Here is a 27,539-nt window from a genome sequence, read left to right as displayed (position 1 = left end):
TTTTGACAGGGCCCCTGCAAACCTCTCAAAGCCAGGGACGTCACCTCTCCTTCCTGGTCCCCAAGTAGCACACATCGCTAACTGATCGCCATGTCTCGGTGAGCTGGTCTCAGGACCCACAAGATCTGCTCCGTGCTGTTCTGAGCAACAGAAATGGACAAATAGGCAAGAAGCCTGTTTGCCATCTGGATTATGTGTCTCTATAAAGATAATGAGACGGCAACCAATGGCAACGGTGGCCATATAAGATAATGGGGCCCTGAAAGCTATCTCAGCTTCAAGGGAGGTCCCCAGTCCCTCATTTTCAAGGTTAGCTATAACAAAACATCTGAGAAGAAGTCTCTGAGGAACATTTCATAAAACTGATATGCCAGGTAGTTTTAAAGAGTCGTTTCTAGAATTTTCTTTGTTCAACAAATACATTTCACAAGCAAAATGCAACACTATATGTCACTTCTTGGGTCATTCTATGGGCTAAGGGACAACATAATGGAATTTGCTTCTACTGCAATATTCCAATTATGTTTCAGGCACTGCCTAGCCCTGGGCCTGCTGCAGCATATGAGAGAATTCTCATATGGAATAAACCGTTTGGTAAACATGGGGTAGGGGATGGTCACTGAGGAGTATTAAAGTGAAAAAGGGGATTCCTGTCTGGCCAGTGTGGCTCAGTGGATGAGCGTCAACCTATGAACCAGGAGGTCACGATTCCTAGTCTGGGCACATGCCCAGGTTGTGGGCTCCATCCTCAGTAGGAAGCGTGCAGGTAGGCAACCAATCAATGATTCTCTCTCATCATTGATTTTTCTATCTCCCTCTCCCTCTCCCTTCATCTTTGAAATCACTAAAAATACATAAACAAGAAAAAGGGGATTCCTGTTCTCCAAGAAACTGGAAGTAGATTGAGAAATCCAGAGCTCACTGACAAAATGTTGTACTTTTTCTTCAATAAGAAAACCCGACTTACCCTCCTTGGGTAACTGAATTAATCCAGTCCCTGTGAATGCCAAAGGATGGCTGCTGGCCTGGGTGGTGATGAAGCCCAGTCCAGACACACCATCTCCTAAGAGACCCTGCAGGGAAGTCCTCTAACCATCACTTGTTTCTAAAGAAGGCTGTGGACCCAGGAGTTGAACCTGGTCCCTTGGTTGTGACACTGAGCCCCTATCACCCTGCTCACTGCTCGTCTTCCTAGTTTTCATGGAAGAAGACTCCTGGGTGTGAGTAAAAGATGGTAGATGCTTTAGATGTTTTCTTAGCTCAACCCCACCTCCAGCCTACAGTGTGGAGGCCTCCTTGCCAACAGAATGCCCGGTCTTAATGGGGATGGAGCCCTTTCCTTGTCTAGTGGCACTGCAAAAAGCCCGAGGAGGCTGTGTCCACTGGAACCCGGGGCTCTCAGGTAGTAGTATGCCCAAGAGGCCCTGTGGGGCCTGATACACCACGGATTCCTCTCCTTCTCCACTCTTCTGATTCTGGTCCCTGAGGCAGGGCTGAGGAATAATGATGATAAATCTGCTCCCCAGGCAAGTCTGATGCAGGGGGGTGTGGACCAGGGTTCTGAGGTTCCAAACTCCTTGTTAGGAGAACAGGCCCAAGCTGTGGCTGCTTGACCTGCTGCCCGGGAGGGTGAGCTGTTGGCCTCAGCATCTGCCGCTCAATTGGCACTTGGTCTTTTACAAAAGAAAATCTTTCAAAGTATAGCCATGGTGGCTGGCTTTTGAACTTATTTGATTAAGGCATAGAGTTCATACCATTCTGGCTGAAAAGTTTAGAATATGCCTTTCTTTCTTTTTCTTTTTTCTTTTTTAAAAAAAGCAAACTTAAAAATAGCTTTTCTTTTTTGAGAATTGAAAGTAATAGCTTTCTTCTCAGTTACTTCATTAACATTTTGGGGTTTGGTCTTGAGAATAAAGAACTAGCTGCAGATACATGACACTTTGGGACAAGATTATTCTTATGGAAACAGCCCAGTGATACCATTTGCTTCTAAGAAAGGGGGTAGAGGAGGCAGGAACTTAAGGGACATCATGTGACATCCTGGCAAGACCCAGTCTTATCCATAATTGTGGCCTCACAGCTCTAAGTCCACTGTCTGGCGTAAGGCAAAGATTTAATAGGCACTTGGTGAAAGAATGAATGATGTATGAGTGAATAATGAACAATCTACTCTATATAAAGTATTGAGAGCTGATTTCTGAGGTTCCCGACTCTCCTAAATTTCTAAGTCAGACAGTTGCAGTTGTCTTTCCAGCACCCATTTCCATCTTCCCTGTTTCAACAGTACTACTCCAAATTTCCCAGCCATGTGGACCATACAGGACTGATCTCTCCCTGAGTTTGACTGGTTTAGGGCACAGAGCATATCTCACTCTGACTACAGTGATGGAGTCAGGACTGGTGCCCAGTCAATCAGGGCTGAGACTCGATTCTAACGCTTGGCTTGAAGTGTCTCTCTGCCTGCTGCTCTTAAATGACAGTGGCCGTCCTGGTGCTGTTGGCCGCTCTCTGGGGATCACAAAGGGAGGCCTATGAGTTGCGGAGCCAAACCTACGAGAGTGGAGCCAAGAAAGGAAGAGAGATACGCTGGGTCCTGGTAATGTCCTCGGAGTGACGGGAACAAATTATGCCTGAAGCCGGTTTCTCTGAACTTTTTGCTAAAGTCAATCAACGTGATTGAGTTGTTACTTGCAACCAAGAGCATTGCAATCAGCATGAAAAACAGCTACTTAAAGTGGGTCATTATGAAGTAGACTAATTTTCTCCTAGGAAAAATATCGTGATTGGGGCTATGCTTCATAATAAGAATCTGATATCAAATAAGTCAACGTTATGACCCAAAATAGGTGATGGATGAAAGCAAGGATATACTACATAATTCTAGAATCATTGCAAATCATCAACTTTTAAATCAGGTCCTATCATATGACAAAGATGTACTGAATCCAGTAATATATGAGAGATTTCCAAGTACTAAATAACCACCTGAGTTTAAAAAAAAATATGTGTAATGAAAAAATGTGAATCCTATAGAAAATATGCTAATGAATTTAACATTGATATTTAAAGTTAATCTCTCAAAGGATGGTTGGTGCACGTTTTAAAGAGAAAGGTTTGGTGTTTCCTGAGGTTCAGAGTGTGTTTATCAAGAGGTTATTTTTTTAAAAAAATGAATTTCATATTCTGATAGGTTTGTTGAACTTTCATATTAGAAAAATGATAGTTTTAGCATATTTGGAGATTAAAAAGTATCTCATGTAGTTCTACCAGGACCTCAGATTCCTTCCCCTATTTATCCTTTAAGACCCACATGCAAATTTGGCCTCCTCTATATAGACTTCTCTACTTGCAGGAGGTAGGGAGTAGTATATTATTATGAAAATCCATTTGCATTTTAAGTGGTTTACATCTGTCTCCCTTACTAGACTGTAAATTGAGGAAAGTATGGACCACATTTTATTCATTGTTGGTTCCCAATACTTATTGTGACATTCAGAGGTGCTCACTGCATGTTTGCTGAAAAGACCAAATGAGTGGATGCTAATTTTGGGAGTAAGATGGAGTAGCATGAGTTTGGGAATATTTCAGGAGAGTTAATAAGTGGTCCAACACCCAGACTCAAACAATTCATGGATCCAGGACAAACAAAAGAAAGTTCTTTTTCAGTGGTGCTCTGCAGGCCTTTGGTCAATGAGTTTTGATGATATGGATGGCCCCGCTGATGGCATACTCCCTTGATTTTGGAATTCTAAATCACTAGACTCCCTCAAATAGAACCTGGATGACTAATAGTGGGGTGAAATAAAGAGGAACTTCTTATATGTCATTAGCTTTACATTAAATGGCCTCAACCATCCCTTCTGCATCTAAAGTTTTATGATTCTAGAGCAAATACAAACCTAACTTGGTTAGATCCAAAAATCAAACTTAAAAAACACTAAGGTAAAAGTTGATATTGTGAACATGTCATTATTAATGCCTCTTCTAGCTTCCTTAGAACATAGAAGTATTTTTAAGAGCTATATTGGGTGGTCCAAGGTCTCTTAGCAAAAGGTGAAATGAAATTGAGCCAATGCCGTCTTTTTGCTTCAGTAAAGTTCTCTGCAGTGGCATTCACTCAACAAATGTCTATTGGGTAGTTAATGTTTGAAGGCAGTGCGCAAAGCACGGTAAGTCATGGAACATCCAATACCTCTCGCTACAGATATTTTGTTGATTTATTGTCAGAGCACTTCACACTCCATTAGGGAACAAACAAAAACATCCAATTACTAAGTCATTAGCACTGGCTTTTAAAAGAGAAGATCAGAATACAGAACAGTAGGTCGGAAGGGCCCTTGGAGACCCAGCGCAAGCCCTTTATTTCACAGATGGAAGAACAGACTCATGTAATAACGAATGAGATGCCTGCATACATGCTGACATGAAAAGATAAAGACGAGATATTTGTGAAGTGAAACGAGCAAGTTGAAGGACACCCATTTTGACAAACAGAAGCAACAGCAGCAAAAATGCCTTAATATTGGGCATGTGCATTTCAAATATACTTGGAAGGATATGCCTTTCAAAACGGAGGGGGTCAGCTACTGGAAAGAGGAATAGAATATGGGGAGAGGGTGGTTTGTGGATGATGGGAAATTTTTATGCTTAGCTCTTTTATTTCTGTGATGTTTGCCTGTTATGAAACTTTGTATTGCTTTTGTAACAAATATATACATAGGTATTGCATATATGTGTGTCTTGTGTATGTATATACTTATTTATATATATATATATACATGTCTGCATAACATTTGAAAAAGAAAGAAAAAAGAGTCTTGGAAACTGGTGGGCTATGGGTTCCACTCTGAATGCCACTCCAAGGCTTTTGGTAAAAGCTTTGCCACGTTACAGAACCTCCCTGAGCTGTTCCTTGAATGAATGGAACGGGGATAGTAATGGTGCCCGTTGCTTAGGGCTGCGGGGAGAACTTGGGAGTTCAGACACGTAGCTAGTGCAGCAGCTGACCCACGGCAGGTCTCCGTGGGCAGTAGAAACAATGGCAACATCAATAACAATAGTAATATTTATGTTTTATTGCTGTCTGGAAGCAGGGCCTGAACAAGAACCTGTGTCCCTGGCTCTCCGCACAATGGGCTTCCACCTACCGCACTCCTTCCTCTCTGACAGGGGACGCACTTAGCCAGGTGGATGATATCAAGGAGACAAGGAGCCTGAAGTGATGACAACTGTCTGCCGTCATGAGGGAAAGCTGCACGGTGACCGATGATCAGACAATGATCTCTTTCTAAGGAGTCACCCTTAGTGACCCAACGTTATTCTTTGCTTTCTGTTAATCTGTTTGTGGTAAATCTCATAGGATTTTATAGCCACAAGATATTGGCCAAGAACATAATTCAAGGAACTCAACATTTACCCTTGCTGACCAAATGTGAGGAAAAAAAAGAAACAAAGAAGAAAGAAAGCCCTAAATCAGAGGCATCTTTTTCTAATAAGGATCCCCGAGTGGGTCGCAGGCAGCGGTCCTTGGGGGTCCTGGCCGGGGGAGAGTGCTTTTCCAGACGGCTCTGACCACTCTCTCTCCCTAACGGAAAAACAAAGGGCTTCCAGGCCGTGAGATGGGGCTGCTTGCTGCACTAAATCAACGGCCGGAATGGCTCTCCAAGCAGGCCTGCTGCAGGGTCTGGGGAGATCCCCACTTCAGGTACTCACAGTAAGATTTCCATATCGGAGGCTGGTATTCTTCAGCATCTAGAGTAAAAGAAAGACAACCATCCATCAGCCTGACCATCCAACTGTCAACATGTACATTCTCTGGAGGAACAACAGTGTGTCAGCAGCACTTGCACTGGGTCTCGGGGCCCCTCCACTCATTTCTGGGCAGTCCCAGGCATGAGGGACGAAGTGTGCATGGTAACCTCACGGACTCAACACCCCTTCCTTCAGATCACTTACCGTGCAGAATCAATTACTTAACCATTTTCATAGAGCCCAGTAAACCCAAAAGGGTTTTTAAAGCAATTAACTTGATTGTACCCTCCAGTCATCCTTTCAAACAGTATTTACTTAACTTGGCATAATAAACATATGATTTATCTCACAGTTTTCAATCAGACCTTTAGCCCATTTATTAAGACTTGAGGGAAGACGCAAAGTGGCAAGTATGTTAAATATTAAATCTGGGAGGTTGTGTGACTCAACCAACTCCGAAAAGATTGGGTCTGACAGCGGAGACACTGACGATTCAATTGGAATCGCATTATCTCCTTGAATTGACTAGAAATTTCGAGAAAACCTCTCCGCCATCAGAAGTGTCAGAGCGAAAGAGTTACGACAAAATGAAGAGGATGAAATTGTTATTCACCAGCTTGAAAAACAGACAATGGAAGAAAATCTGCTTGTTCGGTTGACTCAACAGTCCCAGTGCTGACAGCTGGATTTATAATTCTGACGGAATTATTAGTGCTCCCGCTCCCAGCGAAGGCCGAGGTGGAACACGCTCCAGCTTAAACAGCCAGAGGGAACATCTTTCCCCAAATCAGACTGTTGAGCTGAGCTGGGGGAACCTGCCGAGTTCTCTCATTCACACCTTTAGGCAGGAAGCTCTGCCTTCGTCGTCCCACCCTCCCACGGCATCCCACAGCCACCCTCATGCTGTCCTTGTCCTTGTGCCACCGTCACATACTAGTTTGGTACAAAGAAACAGAACTCTGCTAACTTCAGGCATAAGATAGTTTGAGTATTTTTTCCCCTGCTGAGAAACAAATATGTTACTTACAAATAAAACCTAACTCAAGAGTGGTGAACGTTCCCCAATCCTACTCAATTACACATGGGTAGCTTCAATTAAATTCTTCCACAATTAATATCTTGCTCTCTGGGGCCATCCTATCACAGAGGCAACTAAATGCCTCCAAAGGTAATTTCATTCAAATAAATCTGTACTGATAGGCCTGCACTGCCAGAAACCTACAGATAGAGAATCAGACACACACACACACACACACACACACACACACACACACACACAGTGCATTTCTAAGGGCTTAGGTTGTTATTCAAACTCAGTTTGCTGAATAAAAGCAAAGCTATTAATTCTTTTGTCAAAGTAAGCACAACTAAAGAGAACACTATCTTAAAATAGTGAGCTTTTGACCTATAAAAGCAAGTAATCTTGTCCTATATGTTACATAAACCAATTTAATGGGTTATCATGAGTGTTTGTTTATAAAGAACATTCAAAGAAAATAAATTAAGTTTATAAATTGAGAATAAAAGTCTAGAACTGTCCATACAATGTCACCTTACCAGAAAGCCAGATCTTATATGTTAAAATGTTGATGGCACCTTCAAAAACATTTTTCAAAGATAAAGATTAACATACACACACACACACACACACACACACACACACATCAAATGACATAGGAATGTAAATCCCTGAGATATCATTTATGCAAAGCTGCAATGTCTTGTTATTTTGGATGAGATTTATACTATGAGGCAAGCACAACCCCTGACCAAGAGTGGTCAAGAATGGTCAAAACCTAGACTGCAACTTCCTGCATTTTGAGGGATGGTCCCCCAAATAAGAGATAGTCTCCTTATTCAGGGTTGAAAATACAGTTCAGATGCTCAACTTGGATTTCCTATGGTCTCCTTACCTAAAGTCATAGGTTCAGATTAGGTGACTGTCACTGCCCATTTCTGTCTTGCTGTTCTGTGAAAAACCTAGACTTCTGCTTCATCTGAAACACTGGCTCCAAACTTTCTAACTTTCCTTTAGACTGCCCCTCATGTACACAATTGATCACCTTCCAGTTGCTCTTCATTGGCAACATATCATAGAGGTGAAGAAAGCCGCCTATAGAGACTGGAGAACATTAACGCTCCCTTGCTTAAAACCCTCTGCATCTGGAATAAAGCGCAAACATCACACTGTGGCCTACAAGGCCCTGTGCCATCTGGGCTTGGTCCACCTCTTGGCTCCATTGCAGACATCTCCCCCTTTTTCATTTATCACCCAACCACTCTGCCCTTCTCTCTGTTCCTGGAACAAAAGCTCTCTGAGCCCTGCCTTTGCTCTTGTGGATCCTCCAGGTAAAATGGTCTCCAGCAGGTCTTTGTATGGGTGATGGGCTCCATCGTGTAGGGCTCAGCTCAAATGTCACCTCTGGGTGGTCCTTCCCTGTCATTTTGTGTAAAGTAGCTTCCCCCCCAATCCCAGTCCCTCCCCATCGTAGCACTTATCACCAACTGAAATTACTTATTGATTCGTTGACTTGTTATTGCTGGTCTCATCCCACTATTAAACTTCATATAAGCAGGAATTTTGCCTCCTTCCCTTGTGCATGACCAGCCCTTAGGTACCTGGCATATACAAGACATTCAAAAAGTGTGTATTAAGTAAATGAATAAGCTTTCATAGTTCAAATCTTACCTCTGACAACTAACTTGGAGTAGGTTACTTAGCTTCTTTTAAGAGTCTCCCAATACTCATCGTTATAAAACAGAAAAAAACAAAAGTACTTACCTCATAACCTATCTCTTAGGGTTATTATGGGAATTAAGTGAAATCATGCATATAAAGTTTTTGGGACAGTACCTGGCAAATAGCAAGTTCTCAATGAAGTGCCACGAATGTTGTTATTGTGACATCACCCCGTGCTGGCTCTTGCCAGGTGAGCTCATGCTCTTGTCCTCGCTCCCTTGACTGCAGCCCATGACTATCTCTATTCTTGCCTCCAGGTCTGGGGCCTGTAATTAAGTTCCAGTGCTGTTGTCATGGAAGGTTTTTCTCTCCCATAAAAGAATTCACAGTCAGAGGCCATTTGTCATGCGTCAGTGAAGCAACTATAATTACCTTGGTCTTGGAGGCACGTTTCCCAAACCACTAAAGCACAGTGTTAGGAGGCCTTGGTCCAGGGACCAGGCACAAGTATTTTTAATATGTTGAAGCAAATCTTTCCTGCCTCCAACATCACCCCACCAACATGCACATTTGCCCCAATTTCACACAAAAATTTTCAAAAAATCTAGTTTACTCTTGGGTAGCCTGACACTTAAAAAAAATTCCTGGAATAGGTTTTCCAGACCATTTGGTTCACCTTCCTCATTTTGGCAAAGGAAAAGAAAATGCAGCCGATAAAGCAGCTTTCTCAAGGTCATAAAACAGAGTAGGGAGCCCCGCCTTCCGGGCCTCCAACACATCAGTCATCCTTGCTAGGCAGGCCACCCTCATTTACATATATTGAAATCAGGAAAAAATATATGACAGATTTGTTACTTCAACTCTTGTGAAGTTTAAAAGAAAAAATAAAATGGAGAAAGCAAAAGAGAATTAATAGCACAGAAAACTGACATTGAATCAAATGAACAGCCTCCCATCTGTGCTTATACCCCCATCTAATGGTTAAATTCCGGGAGGTGCAAGGCACTGGAAGTCCTGACAACATCAGGCCTGATGCTACTGGAAAGGGCATTATTTTGTTAAACATTTGAGAGAAATGGGTAAAATGCAGAAGGAAGGAAGAGGAGGTGGAATAAAGTTCCATGTTTTAAGAAAAAAAAAGATCATTAAATCCAAAAGACAGTTATACATTTTTTAAAAAAAATAATGAATGATAGGGGTTCAAAAGGCTTAGGAAAGACATTGTTTAAAAATATTGACCAATATGCATCCAAACTTTAAAAAATATGCCAACTCTTTGACTCAGCAATTCTATTGATGGGAATTCAACCTGAGGTTGTAAGAGAACACATGAACAGAGATGAGCAACAAACAAGCTGTTCATTACTGTTCTGTGTATAACACTGGTTAGACAAACGATCATATACTATCGCCATGAAAATGATGGTGTGGATCAGAGCTGTGTGGTTGAGAGCATGGCCTCTGGAGCTGGACTATCTAGGCTCAGAACCTAGTTCTGTCACTCAGGAGCTTGTGACCTTAGCTAGTGATCGCATCTCTCCATGACTCAGTGTTTTTTTACCTAAAACTGAGATTTATAACACTACCCAACATATAGCATGTTGTGAGGAGAGGATGGGTTAATATATATATAATAGTTAGTCTGGTGTCTGGCATGTAGTAAACTCTGCTACTTATATTATCAATATGTGATGGCATAGAAAAATATTCATGCTATATTAAATATTAAACAAATCAGGTCACAACATAATTGATTACATATAATGCCATTTTAAAGAAAAGGTAAATAGTTATATACATAGAAATGAACTACGGGGCCATAAACCCCATTATTAACAGCTGCTATGTATACCTGACAGTGAAAATAAAAGAGTTCAAATTTTTTTCCTCTTTGTTCACCTGCATTTTAAAATTTTCTGTTCATATTGTTTGTATACAAATTAAAATGAATGAGAAATAGGTTAATGGGAGTGCTAGGTAGTTTTATTTTTGATGTGCTGTCTAAATAAATTAGCGCCTTAACAATAAAACATAAAAATGCCCCACAAAAATAATTCTCATGTAACACATGCAGTGCGTACAGCGTTAGTGCAGGAAGAGCCATGGAGGCCAAGAAGAGATGGGGTGGTTTCTGGAGCAAAATGCCATGCGTGGCTCCCTCAGCCCCTCTTGATAATTCTGTGATATAAATGTTAAAGAGAAACTCTAAGCAGGCTGGGAGCAGGATCTCCTCTCATCAAAGAGGGGAGAAATGGAATAAAGACAGAGGTGCTTAGAAAAAGATCAAAACATTATAAAAATGGGTAACAAAACCACTCACATTAAATCATCCATAAAGAATCTGAACATAGAAAACAAAAATAAAAGTTAAGTTTAGTTCAGTTGAAAACTTGGAAGCAATCCTGAGCAAACCCTCTGTGCTAAAGTGTCAACCCTGAGCAGACAGAGCTTCTGTTCCGAACTGTGGGGGAGGATGGAGAATTCTGGGGTCAGGACGTGGCAAAGCTCCCTAGCGTCTGAGCCCCAGAGAGAAGACAGAAGGGGCAATAGTGAGCATGTGTCCCACAGAGCATGACAAAGACCAATAGCATGACAAAAATATCTGTTTCTTTTTAACTAAGCATAAAAGATGAGAAACAGAGAAAGCCCAACTAAAAAATGTATGCCTTAGGAAGTCTCCAACCTCAGAAAAAAAAGTACCATTAATAGATTTGCGTGAATCCTTCCAGATTTTGTCCTATCAATGGCTAGAATAAAAATCTGCTAAAATGGCCTCATAATCATATATACTGTCCTGTAATTTGCTTTTGAACTGAATGATATTTCTCTGGCATCTTTCCCCATGAGTACACATAGACCTGTGTTGTTGTGTTAAACTGTGGCTTGGTCTCCCTTGTATAAATACACCAAAATGGATTTAATTCACTTATGTAATAATTTCCAACAGAGAGACATTTAGGAAATTTTCAATTTCTGAGAATAATGCTTCAATGATACGTTACATGTGTCAAATAGATTATGGGAAGCTGAACTGCTGCGTGAACCGTCTGTGTAGTTTTTATTTTAAAAGCAATTGTTAAAATGGCCTTCAAAAACATGTATCAACTGAGCCTCTCAACAATGTGGAAGCATGCCTGTTGCCCCCCTCCCCCCAGCCCCCTAACTTTGGCTATTATAAAAATACAGTTTAATTTCTGATGGCTTTAAGACTCGACTAGCAAATGCACCGATAGGCTAAGTATGCGCCTGCAGAGTGGGAGATGCACGCGCAGAGGCTCCTGGGAGTGCACGTGGAAACACGTGGCCTTGGAGGAAGGTGAAAGCCCTCAGCCCCTGCAGTTGTAGCGGTTGCAGCCGGAGGCTCTGTGCCTCCAGACATTTCCAGCTCCAGAAATATGTCGATTTGCTGGAACCACCTGAGGGGCAAGTGTGAAGGAATTTGGGGACTGATTAATGAAGCAAAATTAGAGAACGCGCTGTGCCACACTTGGGTAAGTGGCATCCAGACAGGAAATGCCTGTCAACATTAAGGGGAGCCGGATTCCTCCGCCTGGCTCAGCGGAGTATGACTAGATGAACGGAAAAGTACGCCAGAGCTTTGGTAAAGGAGACGAGTGAAAGATTCACCGACTTAGAGAATGATCTACCAGGGAAGCTGGCGATGCCCCATCTTGAAGGATATTCCAAACAAAGCTGCACGGACCGCCCCAGGGGGATCATTTGGGAAACAGGTGCAAGGACCGGGTCCCACCTCTGCCATCCCTTCTCCAGGGGAGCCGGGTTAGGATATGTCGGCTGATTATCTTAAGGGGCCCAGTGGGTTGGGATCCAAATGGAAGTGAGGAACCACAGCACGAGTAGCATGTTACATTTTGCAGGTGCTGCAACGTGTCCTCGACACACACATAAGCCCCAGCGTGGGTCTTCGGAAGCATGGGAGGGTTCAGAGCGTGCAGCCTGTGGCTACGGTCTTGCCAGGCCATTCCAGGCAAAGGGTGCCCCGCTGGAGGGTGAAATGATCTGGAGATCGTCCTAACTGCGATGTTAAGGCTGTTACAGAGCGTTCTGGCCGTCACACTGGCTAAGGAATACAGAAATGTGTTCCAATGCTTGTCACCTCCACAGGTTCCCTCAAGCCCTCTGAGAAATTAGACCTCCATGCGTTCTCTTTGGAAACTGCTGCTTGAGCGAGGAGTGGAGGCCTGAAGTGCATCTGACTGGGCTGTCGTATCAGGGATTTCTGTACCAGGGATTTCTGTACCCGATTTAGTCTTCCGTGCAGAGACTAGTTAATAAGACACATTCCAGGAACTATGGACCAGGCTGAGCAGAGATTTTTCTGAAGGCAATGAAGCCGTTAAGGGCTTGGGCTGGGGTTTATGGTCACTAGAGGGCACTGGGGCCACATGGCATTTCTGTTCTGAGTCACTTATTCCATATGCAGAGGCATGATGAGGTTCTTCCATCCAACAGGTATTTATTGAATAAATACAAGGAGCCAGGCCCTGGGAACACCTCAGTGAGCAAGGCAGGTAAGCTTGCTCCTTGGCCACCTCTCCCTGTCACCTCATTTGTCTCTCCTCTTGCCCACTCTACCTCAACCACCCTGGCCTTCCTTTTGATCCTTGAATACATCCTGATCAGCCTTAGAGATCTCGTGGTCTCTTCTCTCCGATTTCTACACGGCCAGCTGGATTGTCATCTGGATCTCAGCGTCAGTGTGCTGGCTGCTCAGAGACACTTCCTGGACCATCCACCATAAGCTGTCTCCCCAATAGCCTCCTTACCGCTTTGCAGAGCTTTTGCACTCTCTGAACTTTCAGACTACGTACTAGTATATTTCTTTGTTTATATTTTGTCTCCCCAGGCTAGACAAAGAGCACTGTGACTGCAACGACCTCATCTATCTTTTTTTTCCCCTGATATCTGGGTCTCCCCTAGGTTACTGAGTACCTTTTATGAGTTAGGAAAAGGCAACCCTTTCAGGCAGGTGCACAGCTTGGCAAGTGGACAGCACTTGTGTGTGAAGAAGATACTTCCTTTGGGAGATAGAGCCTGGAGCCAGAGCATATGGCCTGGTGAGAGAAATCCAGGCTGGGTCCTCCCCCCACTCATCCCCCCAGCTGGGCACAAACAGTGCAACTAGAGTGACCCCACCCATTTTATTCTATTCTATTATATAATAGGTGCTCAACAGAGTGGAATATTGAAAGGTAGATCTCGTTCCCTGACATAAAAGTTGCATTCTATTGAGGGATATAAACAAGTAAGGAGGCAATGGGATAGCAAGAGGGTGTAGAAGAGGAGGGTTGATGACAGAACTTCCCAAAGTTTGGATGGCTGAGTGGGGTCTGGGGCAGTCAGACCCTTCCCCTGCCTTAGTCAGTTACCTCTAGGCTTGAGCAGCCTTGGCCAAAGCTCCTTTAAAAGCTATTTCAGAGAAGTGGAGTCTAACAGCAAGGCTTGCGGTCCCCAAAGTCTGAAAAGCATAAGCAACTTCCAATACATATAGCACATTAAGCCTAGTCAAAGAGGTACTTTCTCACTCAGACGTCACTACAGCAGCAGCCAATGGCAAGAGTGCTTTTGTGGGCAAATGGGCTCATGGAGCATGACTCAGGGACCAACAGGTGGCCCGTCAGAACTAACAGCAAGATAAAACATGGCCCTGAGAACTGGAAGGGCTTCAGCCTGCTGGCTTCAATAAAGAGACGTGTGTGTATGTGTGTGTGTGTGTGTGTGTGTGTGTGTGTGTGTGTGTGTGTAGGTTTCAGAGTAGCTAGGAAGCAGGGACAGATAATTAAGGGCTTCTGTTCTAGAAGGAAAGGGAACTATAAGCAAGGAGGAGGCAGCATCCAATTGTATTTTACAAAGAGCACTCCAACTGCTGTATAAAACTGGATTGGAGAAAGAGAAAACTGGAGGGAGGGAACATGGGGAGGGGTGCCAATCGGGGAGCTGGGCAGTAACCTAGGCAGGTGATACTAGTGATCTGAACTCAGATGGAGGCAGTGGAGAGGGAGAAAATGGGATGAATTTGGAAGATGCTGAGAAGATAGAATTTGCAGGACTTGGTGACGAATTGAGTACGAACAGAGAAGGATAGGAGGTAAAATGACATATGGCTTGGATAGAAGAAGATGAATGGTTTTTGGCATCAGCAACTAGGTGGATAGTGATGCTATCCACAGAAATAGGACAGACCAGAGGAGAAGCAGGTTTGGCAGATGGTGCTGTACTTGGCTTTTCCCTGTTGGAAAGGAAGGTCTATGGGACAGCCAAGTGAACATACCTAAGAGGCTTAGAGTTCAGAAGAGCGTTCTGGGCTGGAGATCTAGAAATGGAAGCACTAACATACAGATGGTGACTTTGCCACTAAAACAGATGACGTGGTCCAGCATGGGTTTCAGAGCAAGAAAAGAAAGCCTTGGACAGAATTCCCAAGAAACACCAACATTTAAGTGCTGAGAAGAAGAGGAAAATGAGTAGACACCAGAGCAATAAGAGAAACCATGAGCTGGGCTGACATGAAAGGCAAGGCAGGAGACAATTAAAAAGAGAGAAATGGGGAACTGTTCTAGAAGCTGTTCAAGTGAGGTAAGCATAAGGACCCATTGCTTCAGCAACAAGGAGATGTTTGATGACCTTGCAGTGGAGTGTGGGTAGAAGCCACAGCTAAGTGAGATGACGGGTACATGGAAGTTGAGAAAACAGAACTTGCGAGTCTAAACAACTCTTTGGGGAGGTGTGGCAGTGACATGGAGGCGAGTAGGAGCTCTAATTTGGACATCGTTATTCCTTGCCAAACCACTTGCCTTGCCCCTGGCTGCTTACTTTCCCAGGGCTCCCTCCCTGTTTTACTGGTCCAGAGTTTCTACAAAATGCCTGTTCCTCCCAGCATGATGGATAATTTCCTTCTTTATCATTCTCACATTTCCTTCAATGCTATCTGTTTAAAGACAACGCACACCTACTACTTCCATTCAGCCTAGAGCACTGACTCTCTTCCTCCCCACCCCCTTCACCCTATTCTCCCTTCTAGCATTTGCCTGCCTCTTTACAAATTCTTTTCATCAGAAGAATGTCTTCCTGGTTCTCCTCCAGAAGCCTTTTGGGCATACATTTATTCATCCAACAAATATTTATCTAGAGCTTACAGCCTACTTGGCATCAAATATTGCACTAGACATGGGTGTAGATATAAAGGCAAGATGCAGAATCTAACCACAAGGAATCAGTTAGGAGAGGAAATAAAGATATCAACTCATTCATTCATTCATTCATTCAACAAGCACTAACTGACTGCCTGCTGTACATTCCACTCCTGGCCACCTGTGCATGCGACCAGAGTATGAGGTAGAAAGAGGCATAGTATATAGCAAGGTTAGACTGGACAGAGAGGAAAGAGATTATTTTACTCAGTTATTTCTTGATAATTATTTTTTCATTCATGTCCTTCCTGTAGAAGTGGATGTCTTCTTCCTTAGAGAAGACAATGTAGGTGTACCTCCAGCCAGCTCTCTACTCCTGCCACTGAGAAAAGCCCCTTTCTTCTCCTGTAATATCTTTCTGTGTCTTGAGTCTACTGCAGGCATTTGTGTCTCTTTGGAAATATAGGGGTTGTGGCAGGGAGAGACTACATTCTCAAGAAAGCAGCTCATAAATCATGGTCCTGGCAATGCTGCTGCTGGCAAAGAAAGGCAGACTATTTGGCTGTATTACGTTCAGAGTCAAATAGAGGGAGTCCTAGTGTAGAAATAGGAGAGAAATTCCTTTCCTACCAAATTAGAAAGGAATTTTAAAGTGTCTGGTACATTACAGATATGCATTATCGCTGATCTTCACAATTTTCCTGAATTGTGTCTCCACATATTCACCTATTCATCTCTCCATCCACCCATTCATCCATACTTGTCTCCACCCATCCATCAATCCACCCATCTCCCCATCCACCCATCTACCCACCAACCCCCCCATCCATTCATCCACCCACCCACTGACCCATCCATTCATTAATCCATCCATCCATCCATCCATCCATCCATCCACCCACCCATCCATCATTTCAGGAAATATTTACATGCCAGGAACTCTGCTACATGATAAAGGTATAGCCATGAGCAGGGAAAACCAGGCCCCTGCTTTCAAGGTGTCTTCAGTCCAACAATGAAGGCAAATAAACATTAAACTAGTACAATAAACTAGGAAGTGTTATCATAGACAAAGTTCAGTGTGCTAAGGAAGCATACAGTGTAGGTTATGTAAGGCAAGTATTTTTATCTCCTAGAGATGAAAAAACTAAAACCCAAAGAGATGAAGTCATTTGCCTATGGTCACACAGTTAGTGGAAAAGTAGAAGTCAAGTCCAGATCTGGTTTGCTTCAGAACCAATTAATCCCCCCCTCCCCCCCCCGCCCCGCCCCACTCCCAATGGCCTCAGTCCCACAGGGGAATCAGCAGTGCAGAAGCTAAAGGGAAATGTTTAGCTCTTTCTTTTTTCTGTTTTGCTTCAGTGATATAACATGGTTTGAACATCGTAGAAATAGCACTAGCGAAATGGGAAAACTCATGACATTATTCAGTTTTCTGCCATTTTTTTAGAACAAACAAAAGATCTCACTACCTGAACTTCCCTCCCTCCCTCCCTCCCTCCTTCCTTCTTTCTTTCCTTCCTTTCTTCCTTCCCTCTGTCCCTCTCTTACTTTCTTCCTTAACTACCTTCTCCCTCCATTTGTCTGTCTCTCTCTCCATCCATCCATCCATCCATCCATCCATCCATCCATCTTTGTCCTTCTTCCTCAATGTTACTATGTATGACTGCTCTTCAACTTCATTATCAATAGAAATATTCAGCCCATGCCTAGGCCTGGCTTATCAACCAGGTACCAGTCTGGCAACAAAGGTAGTCTAGCTCTGCGATACATATACTTAATTCTGAGGATCAATGGTTTTAGTAAGTTCACCTAGCTAATACCCCTCTCGTCTGCCCTTGGTAATAAAGGTAACCTTTTAGTCTATGCCTGCTTTACTTGGTTTGATTTCTATTTGTTTAGGACTGCTCAGTATTGGAGGGTAGGCCCTAAACAACCCCCAATCAGAAGGCAGCCTCCATTCTCCTAATGAGAAGATCACCCCAAGAAAGTTTTTGAATATGTACACCTTTAGGAATATTAATGAAATCAGAGATATCGACTCATAATATTTAATTCACTTACACATGCATATTTAAATTCCAGCATAAAATAATACACACATTTAGAGATAGTGCTTTCGTCACTTCACACACATTTAATGGAACAACTTGATTTCAATTCTCTATGTGTTATCTTTCTCACTTCTGGAGTCATTTAAGACATTTTTTTCCCAAGGCACATTGTACTTGCTCCTTCCTTAGCCTTTTCAGAGCAAACATGTTTAGCCTCTGAGTACCATGCTGTCACTGAACATCTTCTCCAGCCCCAGAACATGTTCATGTCTCAGGAGGACAGCTGGCTTGTCACTGCCCTGCAGGTGGCCTCCACAACACAACCACCAGCTATACTGCTGCTTAGAGTGAACTTTTCATGGAATCACTACGCTGCACACCTGAAACTCACATAATATGGTATGTCAACTATCCTCCAATAAAAATGTCAATCATAGAAAAACAGTCCCAAGCAGCCAATCAAACAGTTCCAAACATGTCCTGCTCCATCGCTTACATATATGAATAAAATCAACTGTAGACACAGAGAACAAACCGAGGGCTGCCAGAGGGGAGGCGGTTACGGGGCTGGGCGGGAAAGGTGAAGGGATTAAAAAGTACAAATTGGTAGTTAATCGTCACAGGGATGTAAGTACAGCACAGGAAATACAGTGAATAATATTGTAATAACTATGGTACAAGGTGGGTACTAGACTTATGGGGGGATCACTGAATAAGTTATATAAATGTCTAACCATGCTGTAAACCTAAGACTAATATAATATTGAATATCAACTATAACTGAAAAAAAATCAACTGTAAACTGCAAAAAAATTAATTTAAAATTAATTAATTAAATAATAAAGTGGCCTTTTAAAAGTCTGCTTAAAAAGTGCTGAAAGGAATGAGGTGGCTGGTCTAGAAAGGTCTCAAAATGCTAAGTGTTAAAAGCAAGGTGCTGCCAGCCCAGTGTTTGCAGAGTCCGGGCTGCCTGTCCCTGGCGGGGTAGGGGGTGGGGGTGGGAAGCTGGGTGCCCAGGGTCAGGAGAGGCAGGGAGACTTGGTGTCCTCTGTCTGTCCTTTTACATTATTTGAAAAAGAAAAAACTTCTAAAAGGATTGTTTACGATTACATTTCACACTTATAATTATGACTACGTCTGGGTTATATTTTGTAGCTTCCTTTTTAAAAAGGAATTCTATACAAGGGGGCAAAACGATCATTAATTAAGGTAATTCCAGGTCTGTTGTGCCTTTTCCAGAAAGTCACTAACTGAGGTTTGAAAATAAAGTCATTGAAAGAGAGACCCAACGATCTGAGAAATTTTGTAACAAAATAAAATTGTGGCATATATCCTCAGTGCAAACACACCTGTTGGCAAGTTTTCATTACACTGTGTTCTTAGATGTTACAGGTGCAGTCACTGCATGTAAAAGGTATTACCAATCCCTTTATACAGGTGAGCACACTGAGAAATAGTGAGGGTGTCCAGAATCACCTAGTTAATAAGTAGCAGAGATGAGTATTTACGTCTAGGTCTGTCCAACTCTGAAAAATCATGCTTTTTCCATTATAAAGTCCCCCCTCTCCCACTGAGCTCTGCTACATCATGGGCCTTCATGTACATTGTCACCTGGGATCTCCAAACAGCACCCTTTCACACAGCGGTCGCCAACCTTTCGGACCTCACGGACCACCAGTGGTCTGTGGACCACCGGTTGGCGACCACTGCTTTCATAGATATAGAACCCGAGGGCCAAAGAGGACTATACCTTTGCTCAAAGTTGGCCAGCTCACCTGTGCCCTATAAACATAACAACATGTCATCTGGGGGAGGCTGACCTATATCACCATACATTATCACAGGGTCTCAGTACACTTGCTTCCAATGTGAAACCTGTTTGCTTAGATCCAAGATTATATTAACTCTGTCTTCACACTACGGTGTTGGGTGAATTTCCCGCCAAAATATAAGATGGTGCGGGCAATTATTTAGGTTTCCCGCGCAAAATCAGAGTTAGTTTAAAATGCCTATATCTTTTGAAGTATGGGTTCGAAGTATGGGTATGAAACGGTTCGCATACGCAGGTAGGTATCTTTGTGAACGGCAAACAAACAAATATTTGGTAATACGCAGTTACAATCGGCCCGAGTTTACACGTTTCCCGCACTCCAAGTGTTCATCTAGAACCAACCTAAACCTTGCCTGTTACTGTCAGTCAAGTGCATGTTGATGGGGCCCCGTCAGGGTGTCTAGCAGGGCTGCAATGGGTGCTGAGCCTTGAGGAGCCTCAAGGTTGGCTTTCCTGTGCTCTATGGTTTCTCATCACTTGCTTTAAAAATAGCTTCTTACCGAGAAGATATTTCTAAAGATCATAAACACATGCATTAGCAACACTTCAGATATCTCACCAACCACACACCACAAAGCAACAAAAACAGCACAGGAAGCAGGAGAAACAGGGTAAAGACTTGCCTTCACACCCATCTTTCTCGACCTGCAAGATGCTAATTTAAAGCTCAGCATTAATCTCTGCCTTACATGTATTTATCACTTTTGTGCAGAATGCCCGAACAAACGTATGCAGGAAGGAAAGCCTTCCTGTCACGGCTGTGGCAGGGCGGTGACAGCATCAGCGGATCTATAATTAAAGGGTTAAGAACGAGGCACACAACAAGTGGTCCCCAGGATTCCTGAAAGAGAAAGTATTTATATTACATAACAGAGCAAGAAGAATAACCCCCCTTCCTGTCCCCCACTGTTATCTCAGTGTTTGCATGTTCACAGCACTCAGGACAGCCCTACCACGTGCCAGCTGGAGACTTCTACCCTCTCGTTGTTTGCACAGTGGTACATTCATTTTCCTAATCGCAGCGTGTGAAAGTTCCTGCTTCCAGAATCAAAGACCAAATATTAAAAAAAATCTTTCCTTAATATTATCCCCTGGCAAAGGCTGTTTGTCCTTGTAACCTGTTTATCCATTTCCAGCAGCATCGTCATAAGGAGGAATAGAATATTTAAACACCTGTGCCTTCATGAAAGATCATTTGTCAATTTCCTAATTGGTCCCTTTACAAATGTTTACCCGCCACTCTATTTCTGAGCCCTGGTTAGGCACTGGGTACACAGAGATGAGTAAGAAAGTTCTTGGCCTCAAGCAGCTCCCACTTCTCAAGGGAATATAACTGAATGGAGTCCGTGGGAGGGGTGCGTGCGAGAGCCGTGGGCGCCCAAAGGCGGGAGCCAGGGCCCTGGCAGAGGTGAGTGGGAAGGTGACGAGGAAGTCGGCACAGAGGAGATGACATTGGAGCTGGGCAGTGAAGGATGAGTAGGAGTCGGCTAGGCTCTGCGTTATGGGAAGGGAGAGGAAGGTGAAGGTTAAAGGAACAAACTGGGACATTGAGTTCACACAAGCATTTTGAGAAGGAGGGAGACCTTTTGGTTTGTACACTGAGCGCTTCAGACAGAAGAGTGTTTTCTCCCAGAGGCCAGCTAGTCATTTCCACCGCGAGTCTGACAAAAGCCACCTTTGCCTGCCTGTAACACACAAACATCAGAGGGACAGGCCGACTTTGAATGAAGGGCAAGGGTGTCAGGGGCGAGCAGAGGGTCACAGGGGAGTTCTTCAAGGGCAACCTGCCTCCTCACCTTCTCTTCTAGGCAGGAGCCACACCATGGCTACTCCCAGTGAGCATTCTCTGGCTTTCAGTGCAATGAGAGCAGGGGGTGAATTCCACAGAAAGCCTCCCCAGTGGCCCCACGCCCCAATGCTCCCCTGTAGCGTTCCCCTCTTCAGCACCGCTCAAAGCAGAGCTTTATACACACCAGGTGCTCAAAAAATGCTCGCTTGAGTGGCCACTATCAAAGTAGAAGAAAAAAATCAGATTCTCCTTAAGGATGTCTATTCCAACACTGTATTTTCAGTTCAAGGTTCAAGCGAGAGGAATCAGCCACAGCGTTCGAGAGGTCCACGTGACCAGTCACAGGCTGGCTGGTGGGAGGAAGGGGGAAGAACAACGGAGCACATCGGCGGTCTCCTCCCCAGCCAGGATCTGCAGAGCGCCATACCTGACATACCTACACTCTGATCCAGACCACTCACTAGTGCGCCTACAATTTGGCTGTCAGCACTCAAAGACTGGAAAAGAGGAAAGCAGCCAGAAACGACTAGACTTGGGGCCCTGAAATAACACAGGTCCTTTATCTCCAGTGTCTGGGGAAAGCCCTTAGGGGCTTCCCACATCCAAGGCGGCGAGTCCTCTGGCAGGAAGCGGGTGTTCCTCTGGGCACCAACAGACCACAGATACCGAACCAGTCGCTGGGTCAAAAGGCTCAGCCTTCAGCAAGAGCTGTTTGTAGGGTTTCCATATGCAACCTGTGGCTTCTTTAGAATTGGTTCTATGTTCAGAATTCAATTCATCTGTTACATGGTGATAGGCTCTCCTCACCCGCCCACCACGGAGACCGCGAAGGCTGGAGTGGCTCCCTTGTTCCGCTCCTGTGGGCACACTGTACTGAATAGATGGTTCTGGAAAGCAGGCATACTCTGACTGGACCACCACTGATAACTTTCCTGCGGAATTTTAGATGCCTTTCTAAACATATTTTATTTTATATCACCACTGTTTTCAAAGCTGTTACACTCATGTATGGTAAAGGTATCTACCGATTAAGATAACTTATTTCAGTCATAGTAAATGACCCAAGGTATCAATACTGACTTGGAGATCATATAGCCAATGTGGACATAGTTATCCCCACACAGGCTTCCTGTATCCACCTACTGGGCTATTTCTGCACTGGACTTTGTCATTCCACTCTAGCCCTTTGACCCTAATCTTTACACTTAGGGGACAGTTACATGACAAACCCGCAATCTGATGGACATTCTCTAAAACCAGTTATTTCCAAATAGAATTATAAGAAGAATGCTTCTAATTCCTCACCATGGTTTCTAATTCCTCACCATGGCAGTTTTGTGATGGCAAATTGCTACAACTCGATCCGTCAAAATTTTGTGCATTCGTCTTATGCGGTGAAATAGTGACTATGATATGGAATACATTTATCATATGGCTTTTTCAATGGGTTTTAATTCTTCCTTATAGCAGGGTAGTCAAATCTACTGATCGTCAAAAACCAGGCAATCTTCCAAATATCAAGGACTGCCATCCCCATAGTGCAGTGTGTCTGTTGTTTTTATCTAGTCTTATCTCCCCAGCTCGCACAGTCATCTTGTGCCTGATCCATATCCATGGTTGCTAAAAATCCAGAGGTCACTGCTATCAAGGGCCTGCCTCTGCAGCTGCTGGCTCATGGATGGGTCTGGGATGGAGCAGGGGCATAAATTGAAAAACCAGAAAGAAGTCTAGAGCTAGAGAAGAAATCAGTCAGGAAAATGCTAGTGGTAGAAATAGAACATGCTCAGTATAAACGGTGCCAGGACTTCATGAGTTTAGAGCAGAATTCTGCCCTTAGTTCCTAAGTAGGCTACTGCCATCATGCTCATCCAACTTGTTTCCACTTTTGATTTTAAAAAGTACACAAATATCATGGAAACCCAGCCAACTTAGAAGACGCCAGTCTTCTTTAGATTCTTAGATGGCATCTTAGCTTCTCAAGAGACCTCAATTTCCTCTTGATCTGCTCTTAGCTGCTTGGATCTCTTCCACTCACTGTGTCATCTCTTCTCCCAAGAATGGTCATTTTTCAAAATCAGATTCTGAGGAGGACTGTGTAACTCCTTCAGCAGCAGTCCTGCATGAAGGCATGGAGGCTCAGGGAAGAGTGGGTCAGGCCCTGGTGTGGGATGGCGGTGGAGAACGTGGACACAGAGCCAGGGTGTGCCTCCTGGTCTGCTGTTGGTCTGAGTACCCAGCCAACCCCTGACCTGAGAGAAACTAGCACACACCCTTCTTTAGTTACTTTCTCTGTTTCCTATTTCCCCTACTGCCATCCGAGACATAAGCAACACCCCCACTCAGCTCTAAGAAGGGAGGGGAGAGTGGGCGCTTCTCAGCCCAGTGTGGCCCACGCTCCCTCTTAATAAACACAAACACTCATGCCTTATTCTCACCCACATTCTGACCCTGGTGCAGAAGGAAGGCCATCTCCGGGGATAGGACCACAGCCAAGATGGAGCCTTCCTCTCTGTAAGATGGATTAGCAGTTAGCAGCTCTATTTCCTGAGCGCTGATTATGTCCCAGGCCAAGAACTTCACAGTTACAATTTCATTTCAGCCCCTCCAAAACCCCCACAGGGTAGGTATGATCATTGTCCTTACTTTAAAAAATACAAATGGAGCCTCAGGGAGAAATTTGCCCCAGACAGCCCAGCTGGTAAGAGGCCATTCTGGGGTCACACCTGGATAATCCCACTCCAGTACAAGGGTTCCTAACCACTACCCCCAGTGGCTGTTTATTTTCTCCTCTTATGGATGTAAATCATATTGTACTATCCACAATATTTTTTCAAATCATACAAGCCGACTCGCCACCCCAATGCTGATTTCTTAGGGGGACATCCCCCGGCCAGTCCATTGAACAATCATGGTCTTGGTAATCCCTAATTTGAAGGGAAGAACTGACTCTGACACTCTGATAGGAGTGTTCTCTGCTTCTCCCAGGGGGACCCTCCGTGCATGTGTGAGGAAGTTAACTTATACAGACTACACTACTTACACTCCTTTGCATCTGGCTTCCAACTGGGTCCAGTCAACCAGAGGTGTGGGCAGGATATGAGTAGGCAGCGGATGAGACCCTCCATTGTCCCATGACTACCACTGTCCCAGCTTTTGTCCTGGGCTCTAATTGTACCCAGACTCCAGTAACAGTTTCCTCCTGTTGCCCCTTCAGGCCCAGGAGTGGTCCTAGCTTCCCACCATGGACAACCCCTGGGTGCTCCAGAATCTCCTGGTTCTGTTGGCCTATCTACACCTCTGGAAATAAATCCCTTCATTACTTTTTTTCAACATCCCTTCTCTCCCTGTCAGGACCCTGCCCAAAATCCTTTAGCATCCCCCAGGCTATCGAAGAAGGCTAAAACACCCTGAAACAAGACCTGAACAAGGCTAAGGTCATTTATTTTTGTAGAGACTTTTGACTCGCTTTTTATAAACTGGAGCCAAAAATGTTGCCCAAAGGAGAGGAGGGAGCTTGGGTATCTTCCCACAGTTTCCATAGCTCTGCCTCTGATCCCCATGGCGATGAAGAGAGGAGTTCATGGCCACAATCCCAAAGAGCAAATTTCCTTCCAACACTTCAATGTTGGTGGGTTAAATTTAGAGTAAGAATAAACATTTATGCTTGCTATGCCCCGCATCATTTCACATCTGTAACAAACTTCCATTGCTCCACCATATACCCCTCTCAACTGACTCAGTGTAAGGAAGCTCTCATCTGAGCCCTTGGTTTTTCTAAAAATAAAAACGATATCATCGACACTCGCCCCTTTACTCTTTGGTGATGTATTTTGAGCATAGCAAGGCCTCATATTTTATTGGGCTATTTTTATTTTCTTCATATAATATGCATGCCACAAACCTACAATTATGGGGTTTCTAAGAATTTAAATGATACACCCTAGATACTAAATTGATTCCTTCATTTTTCATACACATGCAAACACAACAACCAAGAACATGAGTTTGTCCCTTGAAAGTCAATCCGTGACCACGATTAAATTCCAAAACCAAGTTTCAGAAAGGTCATCTTCCTTAACCCTGTATTACGTAGAATAAATGCATAAATATACATCTGAGAGGGGTACCCTCTCTTTCTGATGTTCTCCAATTGTGGGAGGGTTTCAAAGGGGTAACAATTCCCAATTTCACTCACACAGAAATGAGCCAATCTGGCCTGGGCTCTGGGATAAAGACCATTCATTCCAGTAACACAGGCTCAAATCAGGCGTTTTAAGTGTAATACCCAGGTCATCTCATATCTCAAGAGCCCAGAACTGAAGTATTTGACTAAAGGCCATTGTGCTGCATGAGGTCAGGGTCATTTCAGAATAGAGACTGGCACGTATACTAATTTCAAGATGACTTTATGATATTCAAGGAGAATGAGTTGGAACCTACTATTTTAATAAGAAATGGGTTAGATCATGAAATGTGATCACATACATACAATCTGTTACAACTGCCTGACCAGCTACTGAGAAATAAAGAAATAGAGAAGATGATGCTTACCTTCAAGGAGTTTATAGTCTGGTCAGGTGAGGGCATAGAAAGAGAATGAAAGTAGATGCTGAAAGGTGAGAAATGAGTAGTCTAGACAGTGAAAGCTCAGGGAGTTCAAAAAAGAAAGGAACCGCAATAAACTGCCATCCAGATCCCTGAAAACAAATGCTTCTTATCTGAAAAGCAACAGTTCCTGTTTTAAAATTACAAGAGGAAACTTTAAATTGCCTAATTCAATCAAACGCCATGTTTTCTTTACTACAGAGGTTTGCCGACTAAACATTATAATACTAAACATGCTTTAGAATCATCCAAACAATGATTAAATGCACTTATTTCCTGATAAGCTTCTGCAGATTAAATACACTCTGTACATTAATTATTACCGAGCTGGCAGGAAGCACACACCATGTGGGCATAGCTGGCTTTCAGAGAAAGGAGGGAGGTGAAATTATATTCTCTTTCCTCACTGCACAGCTATTGATCTTCTTAAAGCCCTTTCAGAACGTTGAAAACGAATAATTTACGCTTAATAAGAAAAGACAAGCCCAGAGAAGATAGGTAATCAGAAAAAAATGAGAAAATATCTCTGGCCGGACCCTCTTCTATTATGAGGGGCAGGCTGGCCATTTTTCTTGCCTTATCTGAAGGCTTAAGTGCCAGCGTGGGAGATGAGGAGTTAACTCTTCCTTTCGGTTTGCTGACAGCCCTCACAGTTGGCTGGACTTGCCACTATTTCATCTCATTGTGGTGCGTAGCAAATGGCCATCAGGCTGTGATGGCAGCAGAAGGCAATCTTGGGTTCCACCAGCGCTTTTCAAGGAGAGGGAGGGGCCCAGTCTCTCTCCTCTCTTTTCCCCCTTCCAGGGAATTACTCCTCCAATTCATTTTGACTTATTTGGACTTGAAAAGGAAACACTTGGGTCTGCAATGAACAACCCCAAGCAGCTCTAAAGTTAGACCAGCTTCTAAAAGGACTCCGCCCTGGTGCTCCTAAGCACACACACGGCTTCCCAGGTAATTCACGATTAAAGGATGGTGCCCCGAGTGATGATTTAGCGCCGTCAGCACCATTTCTGCCTCCCAAAGAATTTAGACCTCTTTCCTCAGAAATGACAGCAGCTGCTCGCTTTATTGCAAAACTTTTCTTCCCATGAGCAGATGGCGGAATGTCTTTCTTATTTCCAATGAGGAAAACATGTCTGGACTTGTTATTTTAGGCTATTGTAAGGTTTGACCCCCAGCATAAGGCACTCGGAGAAACAATCTTGTTTACTCGAAACTCCGTTTATAGATGAGGGAGTTGATTCAGGGTCTGAACGATCCCTTTTCTGCTGTTCTTTTTATTTATTTTTTAAATTCGGTAATAGTGTATAATTTAAAATGCCAGGAAATGGCAATAAAAGGGTGGAGGTTTTTCCCCCTTTCCAGTTATTATGCTCTAATACTAAAGTTATAATATACAAAATGAAAGCTACAGTTAGCGTTTTAAATTTTTTCCTTCAGACCACACTGTTGGCATAAAAGCCTCTTTTATACACATATCTTTGTTTATATACCCACATGTGTATCCCCCACAGAAATTCAGCCCTTGTCAAAATCCCCAAAGAAATGCTTTTCCTGGGTCTCCATCTGAGTCTTTTGGCTGTTCATCTGCTTAAGATTAAGGGGGAAGAAGAAACTTTACTCAAGAGTAAAACAAACTAGCCTGTAGCCTTGTAAATCTAATCTAAAATGAGTG

At 43.6% G+C, this 27,539-nt stretch overlaps 1 protein-coding gene across 1 annotated transcript in view; it reads right to left on the bottom strand.

Annotated features, from left to right (window-relative positions):
* CHN2 (chimerin 2) overlaps positions 1-27,539 on the bottom strand; it is a 225,993-nt gene that overhangs the window by 91,661 nt on the left and 106,793 nt on the right. Inside the window, exon 2 of the mRNA XM_070424496.1 lies at positions 5,713-5,751. Coding sequence (XP_070280597.1) covers positions 5,713-5,751 — 39 coding nt within the window. The remainder of the gene's footprint in view (positions 1-5,712; positions 5,752-27,539) is intronic.

The sequence above is a fragment of the Myotis yumanensis genome, unplaced genomic scaffold, assembly GCF_028538775.1.
Source record: "Myotis yumanensis isolate MYYU_CA2020_CCGP unplaced genomic scaffold, mMyoYum1.0.hap1 SCAF_9, whole genome shotgun sequence".
In the NCBI taxonomy this organism is placed as follows: domain Eukaryota; kingdom Metazoa; phylum Chordata; class Mammalia; order Chiroptera; family Vespertilionidae; genus Myotis; species Myotis yumanensis.
The sequence above is the reverse complement of the archived record's forward strand: the minus strand, read 5'-3'. Positions and strand labels throughout refer to the sequence as shown.